General features: G+C 41.9%; 1 protein-coding gene across 5 annotated transcripts in view; it reads left to right on the forward strand.

Moving 5' to 3' along the window:
- KANK1 (KN motif and ankyrin repeat domains 1) overlaps positions 1-16,819 on the forward strand; it is a 167,919-nt gene that overhangs the window by 144,098 nt on the left and 7,002 nt on the right. For 3 of the 5 annotated variants that reach the window (XM_053297317.1, XM_053297318.1, XM_053297319.1), the window contains 5 exons: positions 6,261-6,476; positions 7,944-8,046; positions 9,431-9,655; positions 12,585-12,672; positions 14,363-14,582. In XM_053297317.1, coding sequence (XP_053153292.1) covers positions 6,261-6,476; positions 7,944-8,046; positions 9,431-9,655; positions 12,585-12,672; positions 14,363-14,582 — 852 coding nt within the window. The remainder of the gene's footprint in view (positions 1-6,260; positions 6,477-7,943; positions 8,047-9,430; positions 9,656-12,584; positions 12,673-14,362; positions 14,583-16,819) is intronic. The other 2 variants (XM_053297322.1, XM_053297321.1) reach the window with 2 other exon arrangements.

Here is a 16,819-nt window from a genome sequence, read left to right on the forward strand (position 1 = left end):
ACAACCACTGGTTCTGAACAGCGCCGGGGCTGCTTGCGAGTCTGCCGCAGTCCTGGGGTGAATGGAGACATAACACTCTGCATCATGTCAGCCACTGTTTTATTTATTAAGTTTGTATACAGCCATATATTTTAAAGAAGTCCCTGGGCTTGCCAGTTACTTAATGATTTTTTTCCTCCAAGGCTAGATATAATTTGGATAGGCTGCTGAATAAATTGTGTTGTGTGCAGTTTGTTCTACACTGTGCATAGAGTTTGCACTTTACTTCAGGGTTGATTTGATTTAAATAAAATTGATTTAAATCATGAATTAAATCACTTCACAGGACTCAATTTTTAATAATTTAAATCACTAGTGAGGAAGATTCTATGTAATCAACATTTCCTAGCAAATGTACATTCTTCTTGTCTAATATAATCTTAATACATATTCAGGGATAGATGTAGGTTTCATTTTTAGAAGGCAGATACAGTAGTGCAGCGTGGAAATGCTTGACTAACAAGCAGAAGGTTGCCGGTTCGAATCTCCACTGGTATGTTTCCCAGACTATCGGAAACTCCCATATCGGGCAGCAACGATATAGGAAGATGTTGAAAGGCATCTCATACTGCGTGGGAGGATGAAATGTTAAACTCCTCCTGTATTCTACCAAAAGAAAACCACAGGGCTCTGTGGGCTCCAGGAGTCGAAATCGACTTGACGGCACACTTTACTGACACACTATAATAGGTGCACCCATCTCATCATTCCATTTCATGTGGGCAACCAAGCCTTGCATTTCTCTGTTGCGCTATTTGCATTTTGCACACATGCCTGTCTTATCCACAGGTACAGGCACTTAATTATAGTCTGCTGCCATGATAGGTGTTTCCCTTCTACAATAGAGGATACACTCCAAATAGGTTTCCTCAGGACTGCATGGATATACTCTAGTCACTTTTGGTTTCACTTTCTATTCCCTTCCCCATCCCTTGCATTTGTATCCATACTCCTCTTCCTTGCTCAGATCTACTCCATCCCCCCCAAATCCTCTGTTCATTCATTGGCCTTCTTTGTCTTTGTACTTTTATAGAGTGGGGCACTGTGGAGCAAGGGCGTGAGCGTGTGTGTATGTATGTATGTATGTATGTGCATGCCACATGTATACCACCTGCAGAACAGGATTGATCGGGACTTTTATCTCTCATCACCATGTACTGCTGTCAACATGTTCATAGAATATAGAGTCATTCCTCGCCAACCACAAGAGTTCCGTTCCGGGAAAACTATGCGGTTGGCAGATTCACAGTAGATGAGCCATTGAAATCAATGGCAAATGGGGTTAGGGGAATTGGGGTCGCAAAAAGACAAAAAAATACAGTAAAAAATGGGGGGATCCCCCAAATCACCAGGAGTCAGTAAGAGGAGTGAAGGGGATCCCCAGAAATCATGAAACCCCGCCCCCCCAAAAAATAAATCTCACCAAACCGTGAATACGTTTGCAGCAAGACCTGCCACAATTTCCCAGTCGCAGACATTCAAAACCGTGATTGAGAAACACACGGTTGGTGAGGGATGAATGTAATTAGAAGTTAGCTTGGTGCTTTTTAATGATTTTTTTTAAATTAAAATTCAATTTAAAATTTAAAAATCCAATTTAAAATTTAAAACCTTTTTAAAAAAAAATCATCTATTTTTATCTGCTTTGCTTCACTTTATAGATATCATTCCATAAACATGATGGTAGCCAATGCTGCAGTCCTATGCAGACTTTCCTGGGAATAAGCCCCATTAAACATTTTGGGACGTACTTCTCAGTAAGCATGCGTAGGATTGTGTTGTAAGGATTAGTGAGTGAGCCTTTATAAGATTTCCATTCAGTGAATCTGAAGACAAAGTAGGTGTTAAAACTGTTCTGTCCCCTCTCTTTCTATATGATGGCAGCCACAGAGACTAGCAAGTTTAGACTATAGCTAGAATAGACACAGGTGGAGCCATAGATCAACTGCTATTTCGCATTTTTGCCAAAAATATTAAAAGCATTTTGCTGTAACATGTAATGCTGCTGTTTTAATGCAGAAAGTCTGTATAATCAATTATTTTGTTTTATAATGTGTGTTATAATTTGTTAATACAGAATAATAACCTACTAGTTTGCTCAGTTCTTGACTTTTCCAGTGCTACTCATAAAGATATAATAACCTTCTACAGAAAGAAGCTATACAAAAACAGTTTTGCTTCTATATAGTACTTTTAAAATTGGTCTGACGAGTAATGTGTAAGCTTTTATTTTTAGGAAATCTGAGCCAGAAAAGGTTGCATTCTGCTTTTAAACGGACCAGATTTTTGTTTAATTCCTATTGTGTAGTAAGCTATATATCTAGTTTGATTTATTTTCTTTCTCTCATGCACAGATCTCGATATGAAACTGGCTAGAAGAAGTCATAAAATTAATGGCAGTTCAGTCTGTTAAAGCGGAAGTAACAGTAGCGCTATGTGTCAAAACAACTCCCAAGGAGCCTTTGCAATTTGGCATTGTGTTAGAGTTTCAAAACATTTTCCTTTTCTGCTTTGAAAAGATGTCAACATGCAAACTTCTTATCCAATGTAGTTGTTTTGTAGGAATTGTTATGTAATACTGGGAGAATGAGAAAAATGAAGTTCCTGTGCCAGTCACTAGTGGGTGTGGGGGGAGAAGGAGAGATGGTTCAAGAGCAAATGCCAAAATCTCACAGCCACCCTTAGTGCCTTCCAAGAAGAGCTCTAAAACTTACAATTTTCTTTCTCTAACCTTTCATAAGATAAATATGTTGTCAAGATAATTTAATCTGTTTTCCAAGCTAGCTTTTTATGGTGTGCCACATCTGCTGGAAGAGACTAGATGTTTCATTGTGAAAATGCAAAACAGCTGCCATTTTTTCTTTGCCCACCAACCTCCCCTTGGTTTTTGCAGCTACCTGGCTGTAGAACAGCAGACAAAACGTATCTCTTGTTTTTTGGGAGACCAGAGAACTGAAGCATAGATGTAAGCTAGGTAGGAAGAAGGAGTTTCTGATTAATTTCCCAAGTATTGAGGTTCACCCCACAGGAAGAACTACTAACTTATAACTGTTGGTGGTGGTACGGAAGCATATTTTAATAAGATTAAAAAGTTATATCCAGGTGTGTTCAGTGAGAATTGCTGGGAAGTTACAATAGAGCTTGACAGTTCCTAGGAACCAGCTTTCCAAGGCTCCTGGAAACTTAAACATGGCACCTGAGCCAAATAACGAACAGACATGACCAGGAGGAGGGTTGAGCAAGCAAAGCAGGGGTGGGTTTCTCCCTTCTGGTCACATCAGTCCATCTCCTGTCTGAGGCAAATCAAGAGCAATGAGCAAGCAAGGTGGGGAGTCCACACACACACACACACACACACACACACACACACACACACACACACACACACACGGAGCAGATGCAATTGCTGGGAACAAGCAGGGGCTAGTTCCCCTCATGCTCAGTTGGGGTCCTATATTTTGGGGCTGGCTTCTAGAACATCTTCTCCCCCCACCCCCAATCTATTGCGCTTTATCTCCCCTGCCAAGAACTAGGAGGTTGTACTTCTACTTATCTGAGATACATCATGGAATTCCCCCCCCCCATTTGGCGTTGTACTAAAAAGGAGTCAAGCCATCTACACACACTAAAGAAGCAGGGAGGTGGGTATAAAACTGACCCATCAAAAAGAGACCAAGTCTCAAGATGCTTATAAATAGATAAGGATGTTTTATTGGAATCCCAGTGCATTTTGGCCAAGAAGGCATTATTCAGAGGCAACTGTATTACTTAAAAACCTTAGAGAGCTCTGGTAAAAATCGAGCTGCAGTTGCATTTTTGTTGGTGCTTTGGATGTTTTCTGGCTTTTTTGTGTATGTACGATAAAACTGTCCTACACCTACAGTAACAGGACAAGAACTCACATAATGTTCTTACATTATAAAGTTCTGCCTTTCCTGAATAGCTATACTGTTCAGGCAGATGAGGGAATTTGATAGTATGCAAAGATGAAAGATGTGTGCTGTTGTCTTTTTCTTCTGTAAAGTCACTCTTTATATGCATGCTGCTTGTACAGGCAATATATAAACCTGTTGTATCTCAGCTATTGGAGCGTAGTTGCCCTACTTAGTTGCTACAGTTCAGTTACATTGGTAATTAAAGCCCTATTATACATGCCTGTTATACAGTCACTCAGGTGTTGCTACACAGGTACACGTTTATGTGTGAATGACTGCATATGTGTTCATTTTAAATGTGAACCTGAGTATGAACCATGTCAAATGCCTGGTACAAATTAGAAGTGCACTGTTGTACATGTGTAGAACATACCAGCTAATGTGAATATCTGTACATGCATACGGCTCTTTATATGAGTACACTGTACACAGTTGGTGTGACTGTTGAAAATAACATGTTAATAGGGTTAATGATGCCTGTATAGGATACCTATACCGAGGTCGTCTTTGCACACACCGCCTATTGAGAGAATCAGGAGAGGTTCGTCTGCATTTGCATGGCTCATCATCTCAAGGATGGGCCTTCTGTTGCTGCCCAAGGCTTTGGAACGTGCTCCCTGCTGAAATAAGAGCCTCCCCATCCCTTTTTAAAAGGCAGTCAAGACACATTTGTTCACCCCAGGCTTTTAATTATTTATTTTTTAAAAATTATTTTATATTTATATTCCGCTCTTCCTCCAAGGAGCCCAGAGTGGTGTACTACATACTTAAGTTTCTCCTCACAACAACCCTGTGAAATAGGTTATGTAATGTGTAATGCTGAGAGAAATGTGACTGGCCCAGAGTCACCCAGCTAGTATCGTGGCTGAATAGGGATTTGAACTCAGGTCTCCCCGGTCCTAGTCCAGCACTTTAACCACTACAGACACTGTTTTAATAGTTTGATGGTTTTTAATAGTTTTAACGTTTTAAATTGTTGTAATGTTTTAACCTTTTTATTTGTTTTTTATTGTTTTGCTGCAAACTGCCCAGAGACTTGCCTTTTGGGCAGTATACAGATATGTTAAATAAATAAATAAAAATATATGCATGCAAACTTTGCCCTTGCTGTGACTTGGCCCATTTACATTTTTTTTTTAAAAGACCTGGTTTAGAATGCTATCCAATTCTTAAAACTGCTTCATATCTTAAATAATTTATAATTGTAAGTATCCTCCCTATTATATTTTAAGATATAAATTAGTTATTTAACCAAGTTACCTATTTTTAAAAAACTAATCTGTCCAGATTTGAAATTGGATGGTGAGATTTTTCTGTTTGTATTTAGAAATACTCAAGAAGGAAAGAGTAAATGAATAGGTGCAAAGTAAAATAGATTTCAAGAATTGGGACCCCAAATTTTGTGCATATGATCTTAATTGGGGTATTGTATTTGAGCAGGAGGATGGAGCATATCATTGGGTTTATTTGCTTGGAATTTATTACATTTTGATGGAGCAGACTTCACTAAGGCTCTAAATAGATAAGATAACAGACATTTGTGATCAGATCGCCCTTCTCTTTACATTATAGCAAATAACTCTATATGACATCTCCATTCTAATAGGAACTAACTACATATGACGCCCTCCCCCCCCCCCCCCGATTGGAACTGCAGTGCTAAGGGAGGGAGGAGCTGCCCAACTTCTTAGTGGGGAAGTTTATGCACTAAAATTTGGGTCACTTGGAATTAAGATTACTGTGACACAAAAGTAGGAATGTGAATCTTTACCTCTTTAGCAAGCAAGCAAGCAAAAACACTTACATAATTTTGTAATGGTATTTTGCAATTGGGGAGGAAGATGCTAGATGAAGAGGAGGAAAGGGGAGAGAAAAGAGGGAACAAAGGGAACATAGGGAACTGCCATATACTGAGTCAGACCATTGGTCTATCTAGCTCAGTATTGTCTTCACAGACTGGCAGCAGCTTCTCCAAGGTTGCAGGCAGGAAGCTCTCTCAGCCCTATCTTGAAGAAGCCAGGGAGAAACCTTCTGCTCTTCCCAGAGCGGCTTCATCCCCTGAGGGGAATATCTTGCAGTGCTCACACATCAAGTCTCCCATTCAGATGCAACCAGGGCAGACCCTGCTTAGCTATGGGGACAAGTGCAATAATAGTGTATTTATACTGTTGTGTGCATTGCTCTTTCGATTCTGTACTATTCAATGAAAAAATGTTTTAATCTGCATACAGGTTGAATTAAAAGCAAAATTTGGTTTAGTATTCCATTGGCCTCTTTTCTTAACAGAAGATAACTTGCTGTACGTCCCTCATGGTCACAGTGGTAATGCCCACATAGATCCAACCTCCCAAGCATTGAAATTGGGACAAGAGATTAAGACCATAAGTGAGGAGAAAACCACCATAGTAGGGATGGGGCAGGACCAGAAAGCCTCACCTTCCCAAGACAGTGCAATGTCTCCAATCAATCTTACAGATGACCAGCTTGCCTCTGGACTTTATGGTAACTTTGTGTACAGATATATTTTTGGTATTGGTTGTTGATCTTCAATTTGATCAGTATGGCTTTTTACTTGCATATTAGAAAGTGAAACACTGTGTGGAGAAATGGAGTTCATGTGAAATATAGTTCACAAAGGAATGACAACTGCCAATATGCTGGGCAGCAGTAGGTCAGCAAAGGAAGGGCTGTGGGTCCACAGAGAGCCTCCACTGTCCCTGCAACAGCAGTGCATTGTACAGCCAAGTGGTGGTGGTGGGCGGAGGGGTGGGGTTGCTTTTCTCTCCTCCCTTCCAAAGCCTTGTCCACTTTAGAAATATGTTCCTGAGGATTACACAGCCCTCAGGAACATTTTCCTGCAAGTGGACAAGGCTTTGGAAGGGAGGGGAAAGAAGCAAACATCACTCCCTTCTCCCTCCCCCAAGCCTCATCTGTTGTGGACCCACGTTTGCCTCAGGGATGCTGGAGGCTCCCTGGGGACCAACAGCCCTTATGCCAACTTCCGGCTGTCCAGCATCGACCATTATGTACCCTAAAATACCATTAATAGTTTTAACATTGCTAATTTGCTGACAGACCTAAAAGAAAATAACACAATAATTATTAGTGTTTCAGCAGCCAAAATATAACGGCACCCTGTCTCTTATAGCACAAAAGAAAGCAAATGTGTATATATCCAATTAAGCTAGTAGGAATTGATTTTCACTTGTGTCTGGTAGTGTACATTCCTTTTGAGTCTGTGACAGGGCCTTCTGTGCTAGTATTAAGTGAAACAGGACCCTTAGTTATATAAATATTTATAATAATAAAATAATTTATCACTTTCCAAAAAAAATAAAATCTCAGAGCTGTTCATATAGCAAATAAAAAGAAAAGACAGCTCCTTGTCCCAAAAGGGCTCTCAATCTAAAAAGAAATGTAAGGAGAGAAGTTGGAGAAGTTGGAGCCATTGGAGAGAAGTTGTGCTGGGGCTGAAAAGGCTATTTTCTCCCTGCTAAATCAAAAAAAGAGCCACCACTTTTTAAGTTCCTCTGGCCCATTTAGCAGGGCTGATGTTGCCATATTGTGTGCCTCTTCATCTTTCTACACAACAGGTTGCTCAGTTTCTTTTCTCTGCATGTAGGTCCTGTTTACAGTTCTATATGTGAACTAGGCTTGGGGTTAAAGCCTTTTAACACCATGTATTAGGATTTTCTTGACAATGATAATAAACCAGCTGCAATTCTTACATATGTCAGATCAGAACAGTTAACCTCTGGATTATCTTATCTCTAATAACCATCTCTGTACTCGCTTTTAGGAATAACATATTGATTCATTTATACACAATTTCATGGGCCCATAAACATACTAGCATGCCTTTAAATCAGTAGTATTATTGAAACTACTTCTTTTTAATATCTAAAATTGTTGCTGGATGCAAAGATGATGCCAAACTTCTACTAATGTATGTTCTTGCTGCTCTTGTAGTATGTGCAAATGAGGGCATGTTGAAGTCCATCATGAAGAAAAAGGATGGGAAGAAGGAAATGAATACAAAGAAGAATCTGCAGTTTGTTGGTATAAATGGAGGGTAAGAGGAGTGCTAGCTCTGAAAGAAGCCTTTTCCTTTCCAAGGCCATAGCAAAGCCTTTTGATGCAAACAACAACAAAAAGTAATGTTGTCCAGTTGACCTGAAACAGAAAATTTCGATGGATAGAAAAAGAGCCAGACTCCATACTGTGGTAACCTGAGAACCTTTCCAGGCAATTGGTTTTTCCTGCAATCGATGCACATTGTGAGAGTTTCAGATCTCTGTCTCTGGACTAGTGCATCTATTGCATTGAGACCCCATTTCATAGCACTCAAGCAGCAATATTCTATCACTGGGGAAATGTGTTCCTTCCAGGAGCTGGCATTCTTTTCTTTAGATTTCAATGTTGCATAGAATGTGGCTGCACTTCTCTACTTTAGATGTTGAGCATTTTCCCTACTGCAACATACCAAAAGGGTGGGAGATGCAAAAGATGCCTTATCCTATTCTCTTGTAGAACTACTTTTATTTAATGTAACTTCTCACTTTTGTTGCTACCAGAGAGAGAGAGAGAGCGCATCATCTGGAGAATCCATATTTGTATTAAATAAGATATTTTTCTCCAGTCTTTTGAGGCGGGAGGAAACAAACTTGTCTTGAATAGTTCAATGTTAAAGGATCTGTCCTTGAGTATCAACACCCATGAAGTGACCTTATATTTGACCTGATCATGTCTTTGACTACACCAGCTTCATTACTCATTGGACAATTCTTTGTACACAAAATGCCCACAAAAAATGCATAGCAGATTAACCAGTTTTCTGAGCCTTCAAATCATGTGTACACATGGCCTTCCATTGCCATATCTTTGAAAGCTTCTCCCTTCATGTACTCTGTCATCCCTTTTTAAATGGGCTGGATTTTCTCCAACCATTTGTCTGCCTTCCTGTCAAGAACAGCTCCCAAGTACAGTTGGAAATGTTCTTGTATGCAAAACCATGGCATGCAGTGATATGGTATAGTCTCCCCCCCCCCCATGGAAACATAAATTGTTTGCAGGGATCCTTCATTTCTCCATATGCATATTTTAAAAAACCTGGAAGATTTGTCTACTGCATCTCTGTTGTTGCTGTCTGTCCATTTGTTCAAGCGCTGTCTGTCCATTTGTGCTTTCTGCCCATTTTACAGATTAACACCCCCCCCAAAAAAAACCCCAGTTTCTCTCTGCTTAGATAGCTGAACCATGAGCTTCATCATTTATACAAGCTTTTAACACTATGGAAAGAAACCGCATGGCTTTTCTGCAGACAGTTGCCTCTCCACCTGCAATGTTTTAACTATTTAGATTTGCAAGTTATTTAAGTAATTAAATAAAGATACATGGCATATAGCAGACTACTTAGCACTGATAATGATGCATTAATATAAAAAATTTTCATCTAGGTATGAAACCACATCAAGTGATGATTCTAGTTCAGAAGAAAGTTCCTCATCGGAGTCTGACGATGAGTGTGATGAGTATGGATATGCTCAAATTGAGGAGAATGGCAGTTTGCTTGAGATAGAAGGACAGCATGGGCTGAAGAGTGAAGATGTTAAGTCTGTCAGAGCGGAAGAAGTAGTGGAGAGTCGAGAGACTGAGCCTGAAAAAGTGGAAATTCGTGAGAGGTGTGCTTATTTTCCACTAAAACTAGTGCTAAGCCCAAAGTTCTTTCGATAGAACTTTCAGCTTTGAAAATTGGAGTGGTGTGCTGGGAGGCTGAAAGAGTAATTTCAGTTGGGAGGCTGAGAGGGGCTTTATATCTCATTGGCATGAGCAGTGACTGTCTTTTCCATTCAAACTTATTTTTTTGGTGGCGGCTGCTTTGGTAATGGCTCCCTGATCCCCCAGAATGCATGGGAATGCCCTGGGAACAGTGCTACATCATGATGCAGCATCATTCCAAGAAGCTGCCTTGGGGATGAAATGACGGCCACAGTGGAACAATAAAAGAGGTTTCCAGCAGATCTAATACACAGTGTGTAGGACAAGGGGTAGGGTCAGGGATTGGCATTGTCGGGCAACTACTGTGGGCCCAGGGCTCTCGGAAGGGCCTACTGCTGACCACTTATTTCTGGGCCCATAGCCTTTGTGCAGTGGTAATGCAGTTATTTTGTCGAGAGAGTCACTACATCACCATCTCCTTGGTCCCATCTCATTTGCCAAGGTAACCCCTACACAAACCGTACGGTTAACTTGAGCAGGAAGGGGCCCATGGAGGGCAGTTTGCCAAGGATCCATTGGAACCTGTAGTCAACTCTGTCTAGGCGATTCCCCCACCACCACCATGGGGTGGTGGGGAGTCTTAGGAAAATGCAGCTGCCCCAAGTCAAAACTATAAAAGTGTTCTAGTAGTAACTCATGTCAGGAGAGCATTTGAGAGGCAACTCACGTGCTAATCTTTGGACAGCAGACAGAACTATATGTCTTGTTTTTTTATTACTTCCTGCATAATGAATATGTTAAACTAAGATACATGGAGTTATAAATGACCACCCATATGAAATATTGAGCTGAAGAGAATTTGCTAATGCGTAGCGTTAACAGGGTGTCAGGATATTAAAATAAATGACAGACAGAGTAGCACAACAGTGGCAGAAAACAAATGTAGAAACTCATCTGCTTTGATATTTCAGTAGCTATCAAACCTATAGCAATTCATATTTATTTAATGATGAGCTCTTTTTAATCATGTGCCATTTATTAAATGTTTCCATCATCATTATTAAAGCTTCTGCTATTTGATTACAGGGCATAATTTAATGTATTATACTGAGTTATAAAATCACAGGACTGGAAATAAGACTGGTCTAATTCACTGTAACTGAGAGCAGTGTTGCAAGCATCTCTTACAAAGCAGGCTGTGCCAAGGTGATACAATTATAGTTTCAGTGACCAAAGTGCATCTTGCTAAGGTGCTTGCATTATAAAGGGAACATTTCGTAGGGCTGTACAAGTCGGAAATATCAGAGAATCCCACTTTGGAATTTCCTCCCCCAACCACGAGGAGACAGCCATTTGCAGGGCAACTGCTCTAGGGGTGTGTTCATTAACAGCCATCGCAGCACTGGCACGGGAAAAGCTGGGCAGCTGTGGTGAATCTCTGGAGCATCAAGGAGGGGGAGGGGGGAGTGATGCAGGGAGGCTGTGCACATTCATGGGGCACCTGGGAAATACAGGGATGCCGTTCCTCCCCGAGGAATGCTCCTCCCCTCCTTTGGGTGAAGCTCTGAGAGGAACTGCATCTTCTGGGCATCTGAGTATGTGCCCGGGCTCCCCAATGTTCTCGAGACCGCAGCTGCCCAGCTTTTCCTGCACCAGTGATGGGATGGTTTTTAAAGGACCACCCCTTCCACCAGTAGCAGATGCCCCAAGAACAGCTGCCACCTCGTGGTGGGCAGGAATTCCAAAGTGGCATTCCGATGTTTCCGATGCCACCAGCTCTAATGTTTAGTAATAGACTTGGAGGCTTGCTTTTAAATATATTAATTTGCTGATAACTAGCTTTCTTGTTGCACTGGGATAGACCCAGAATCTGTGGCTGACATCCAGACTAACATTGTGCTTGCCAAATAACATTTCCTTCACACAATGGGGAAGGGTAATTTTTGCTGATTCCTTTTTTCTTTCTGCAGCCACTTGTGTTTTCTGAATATGTTCTTGTGCATTGTGGGACCTTCGGGGACATATTTTTGGGAGACACGGAGGGGTGGAGAAAGAAGGGGGGAATTGGCAAAAATTGCCCCTCCTCTTATATTTGAGAAATATTGGCTTACATTCTGCACAGTGTAATACAAGTAGTTCAAAATCCACCCACCTTCCCCTGACTCTGTAGACATCTGAAACAGTACCTGTTGTGTTGCAGGACGGGGCTAGTGTGCTACTATTTAAATTTGTGCAATCGCACTTGCACTACACTATGGACATTGGTCTACATGATGTGCAATGCCAGACTTGCCCATCAGCCAGTGCTGCTTACCTCTTTAAAATTGTGTGCCCACAGCTGCACAGCACTACTTAGCTGCACAACTGCAAGCAGGCAGTTTTAAGCACTTGCTTGGCTGTCCACTTGAGCAGAACCACCAGGGCTACCTGTCACGTCTGCAACAGTCCTTGCTGATGGTAATGCCAGTATTAAGTTGCACATAGTGTCAGTCATTTTTTCCAATGGCCATAGCATGACCAAAGTGCAGTTACACAATTTATGTAGCGCATGCAATTTTTCATGCACAACCCTGTTCCACAACACCATGGGCATTGCTTTAGATGCCTGTTGCAACATGGGCAGTTCAGAACTGCCCACATTACACTTCACAAAATGTCAGCCACTATTTGAGTGTGCTGTTAAATCTTGTATCAGCCCCTGAATCTTTTAACAATTTGCACAGTAGCTCCAGCATTGATCTGTTTGATTTCACCCTTATGCCCTGTAAAGCTTGATAGTTGGGAAGGCTTTAAATCCACTCATTCATTTTGAACTGCATTCATCTGCTGCTTTTCTCATTTTTTTAAGTTTTGAAAAAGTGTTTATCTAAAAACACCTCCTTCTTTTCTCAGATATGAACTGAGTGAAAAGGTGCTGTCTGCATGTCATCTACTTAAAAACAGCATTGATGATCCAAAGGCTATGACCAGCAAAGAGATAGTAAGTCCAGTGTAAAGTATCTGCATCCCAAATATTTATTCTAGTCGGAGCTGAGATGTGCAGGTGTGCAAGAGAAGCAGGTAGCTGCTTGTGCCAGAGAGCTGTCAATATAAGGGAAGCACAGACAGACCACCACTTTCCACATGCTGTTTCTTGGATTCCTGCCTGGATGATGCCAGACTAATACTATAGAGGGGGAGTAGCATTTTCCCCCTCTAGGCCACTGCTACAGTGAAGCTGATAGTGTAGACACTATAGTGTCTGACTAACTTTTTCAAGGAATGACGTTTGCTACCTTTGTGTACTAATTGCAGCAGACATGTTGAAACCAAATATACAGCAGTGTTAATTTTAGCTGTCTCACAAGACTTCTGCCCCCTTGCCTTCCCAGACTTCACTGTGCTGCCCAAAAAATAGATGCATCAAATAGACTTGTTCAGAGCTCTGTAGAGCATGCTCATGCTATTAAAAGCAGCACTTACTATTCACTTAGTCATACTCTTGATCTGGGTGCTCCTGACTTGTATGGCAAAGCACACAGGATAAGTAGTGTTTCACTTGATTATGGAAGTACAAAGTTTATGTTCTGCTGTGGAATGTGCTCTGCTTTCTTACCAAACATAGAAATAAATGTTCTTTCCATCTCTCCATTTTGAAGCTGGACTGAAGTATGCTTCGTGTTGTGCAAACAAGCAGAGTAAAGCTGCTTTGACTAACAGTCCAATCATGTTTTGAAATAACCTTTGCTGTCTGGGCCCTCGGGGAAACTTTCCTTTTGACTGTGGAACATTTAATTAGAAGCTATTGTATATGTACAGATAAATACCTAAGTAGATGCCAACACAAAGGTAATCAGGATTCCAGTAGTACTAATTGCCATTAGGAACAGGGATATTTTCAGAATCGAGCTGAATGGGTCTATCCAAATAGGTCTAATCCTGACTCAAGCACCAGCTTTCATGGTTGAATGGGTGTCCATCTGCACTGTCTGTTATCTCACTTCTGCATCATGCAGTATTAACTAGGGATGAGCACGAGCCTGTTCGGCACTTCCTTTTTCAAGCACTGAACCGACTCGAACACTGACATTCGAGCTGGCTCAGTGTGTGGGGAGGGGTACCTTTTTAAGATGGAGGTAAGGAGCTCCTTACCTGCTCACCCCTGCCCCACCGCTTTCCCCCATCTGGTGCTCGTTTTAGCAACAGCCGTGCGGGACTGCAGTGCTGCTTCCTGCAGCCCCGCATAACGTCAGCACGCACATGACCAGGGTGCATGTGTGCAGGGTGCATTTGTATGGTCAGTAACACAATGCTGACCATGCAAATGGCCAGTGCACGTTTCTTTAATCGGGTGAAAATATCAGTGTCTTGTGGCACCTTAAAGACAGACACATGCATTTCAGCATAAGCTTTCACAGACTAGAACCCACTTCATCGGATATATAAGGCATTATCAGCTGAGTGTGTTAGATAAAAATAAAGTGTGATGCTAAAATACCAGAGATATACAAGAAGTTAGATCAGCAGGTACAGGTTGTTTTCAAGGGAGGGGCGGTGTTCCATATGTGTGGCTTAGGATGTTTTATCAACATCTGACTTAGATGGGTTTTCCTACTATGTTAGGAGGAGACAGAAAGGGCTATAAATAGAAAATCTCTTTTAAAAGGGTTGTGTGTGTGTTTTTTTGGCAGCGATTTTCTTTAAATACCATCCAACATGAGTGGTTTCGTGTGTCGAGTCAAAAGTCTGCTGTGCCTGCTATGGTTGGGGACTACATAGCTGCTTTTGAAGAGGTTTCTCCTGCAGTCCTCAGACATGTTATCAACATGGCAGATGGGAATGGCAACACAGCTCTCCATTATAGTGTCTCACACTCTAACTTTGAAATTGTGAAGCTGCTTTTGGATGCAAGTAAGTTCACCGTTCTGAGAAGTGTGTGTGTGTGTGTGTGTGTGAGAGAGAGAGAGAGAGAGACAGACAGACAGACAGACAGACAGACCCCATCTGTGCTGGTAGTACCATGTCTTCCCTGCAGCAAAATATTAGTTCAGTTCTGGGTGTCACAACAGTTCTGGGTGTCACAACACAACAGAGTTTTATATTTATGTCCTCCCTTATACAACAATATCTTTTTAAGAACTTTTTGCCTTTTATCCCTGTAATCTCTAACTTCTGAGTACCAGTTGCAGGGGAATAATGGCAGGAGAGAGGGCACGCCCTCAACTCCTGTCTGTGGCTTCCAGCGGCATCTGGTGGGCCACTGTGCGAAACAGGATGCTGGACTAGATGGGCCTTGGGCTTGATCCAGCAGGGCTGTTTTTATGTTCTCTTTCCCAGCATGCAGTTTGATTGCCACTTTCTGAAGCCATCTGCTTGTTCAATGGTATAAGCTCTGCTTTCCTGCCCTTGTGCATTTTCCTTGCGGTTCAGACTTGGAATACATTCTAATTGTGGATGAATACTGCTCCTACAAGGATTATTTGAAAATTGCCCTCTACTTTTGGGTACAGTTAAATGAATGTTTAATGAAGCCCCAGTACAGATGCTTACTATTGTCAGAGTGCCTTATTGGGGTGTACAAAGCGATTAGAGGTCAAATTGATTTGACTTGGAATCTGGTCGATTCGAGTGATTCGACCTCGAAACGAATCTGCCCAATCACCCCTTGCCAAATTGAACTTGTATCAAATTTCTCCAGATTCAATTCAATTTGAGATTCGGGCTTCCCTTATTCATTCCCCCTGATTCCCAGCTTGCACTTAAAAAAAAAAAGAGGGGAAAAAGCTACGCTCCAGCGGAGTTATGGAGCAAAATGTACGGTTACTATTCTTGAAGTATTTAGATTCTTGTTGTGTCATGCTTTTCCTCATAATGAATCCACTGGCTTCAGTGTTTCCTCTAAGGCATGCACATGTGTGTATGCTCACACAAGTTTTTTGATGTCCGCTCAGTTAATTTTAGATCCTGCTTAGGTTGAATCAGAAAGTCCCCACTGTGAATACACGTGCACACACATAGTATTAAGACTGCTGCGCAGAACAAAACTCATTCTGCACAAAGATGAAATTTTTTTTAGAGAACACTGACTGGCTTGCAGGTTGGGGATGTAGTGGGCACATGGGGTGCCATTTTTATTTATTTTTTAATGAAAGCTAGGGATCTGGGTTAGGGCTGCTTCAAATCCCCATTATTCCCTATGGCAGAACTATACAAAATTACTAAAAACTAAAAAAACCACATTGAAAAATCAACCGAGTGGCCCACCACCTTGAAATTTGGCTGGTAGGTGGCACCCATGGGGCCCTAGCCACCACCCCACTTTGGTGCTCCCTGGACCTTTAAAAGTGGGTCAAATCAATTCAGATCTTGATTTGAATTCCACCCGGCTCCCTCCCTCCCTGCCATTTTTGGGCAGCCACCACCACGGCTCCTCCTCCTACCACCTCCCTCTCTGCCATTTTTGGGCCCCTCCTCCGCCCGGCTCCCTCCCTCCCCACCATTTTTGGGTGGCATCCGCCACAGCTCTTCCTTAGCCCGCAGATCCCTCTTCCCCCGCACCTTCTCAGCCACCTGGCTGCGGGCAGGCCCAGCTATCATCCTCCAATGTCCTCCCGCCCAATGCTGGAATTCTCGCAGCGTGTTGTGAGAGTTCCGCTGCCAAAGCCTGGGCATGCATGCTGGCTCTGGCTAAGAGAAATCAGTATATAGATAGGTGTTTTTTCCCACTTGAATGTTCAGTTGGTATCTGAACCTTCTAAGAATTAGGTCTGTAATGGAAACTAGCTTAAAGTTGTAGTCAACTGTTCACAACAAATGATAATTAGTTTAATCAACTACTGTCTCTTCTTGAAGGAAGCCGTATGCTTTCTTCTTTTTCTGCTTCTTCTTTCTTGGTCTATTCCTGCCGTTATGCCACTTCTGGTTATTTATCCCAGTACTAGCAGCCAATACACTTGAAGCTTGTTGCTGCTCCTTCTCTTTGCCAGATGTTTTCAAGAAGTGTGCACGTTCGCTCCTTCCTGATGATATTTTAATTAAAAGATGAGCACATTCCAGACAATGAGGTAGCAAATTAGTAAGCACAGCAGGGGTTCCTATTATAAGAACTCTTGCTGGGGGCGGGGTGGGGGGGCCTGGAATGATAAACT

Source organism: Hemicordylus capensis, chromosome 2 (assembly GCF_027244095.1).
Source record: "Hemicordylus capensis ecotype Gifberg chromosome 2, rHemCap1.1.pri, whole genome shotgun sequence".
NCBI lineage: Eukaryota > Metazoa > Chordata > Lepidosauria > Squamata > Cordylidae > Hemicordylus > Hemicordylus capensis.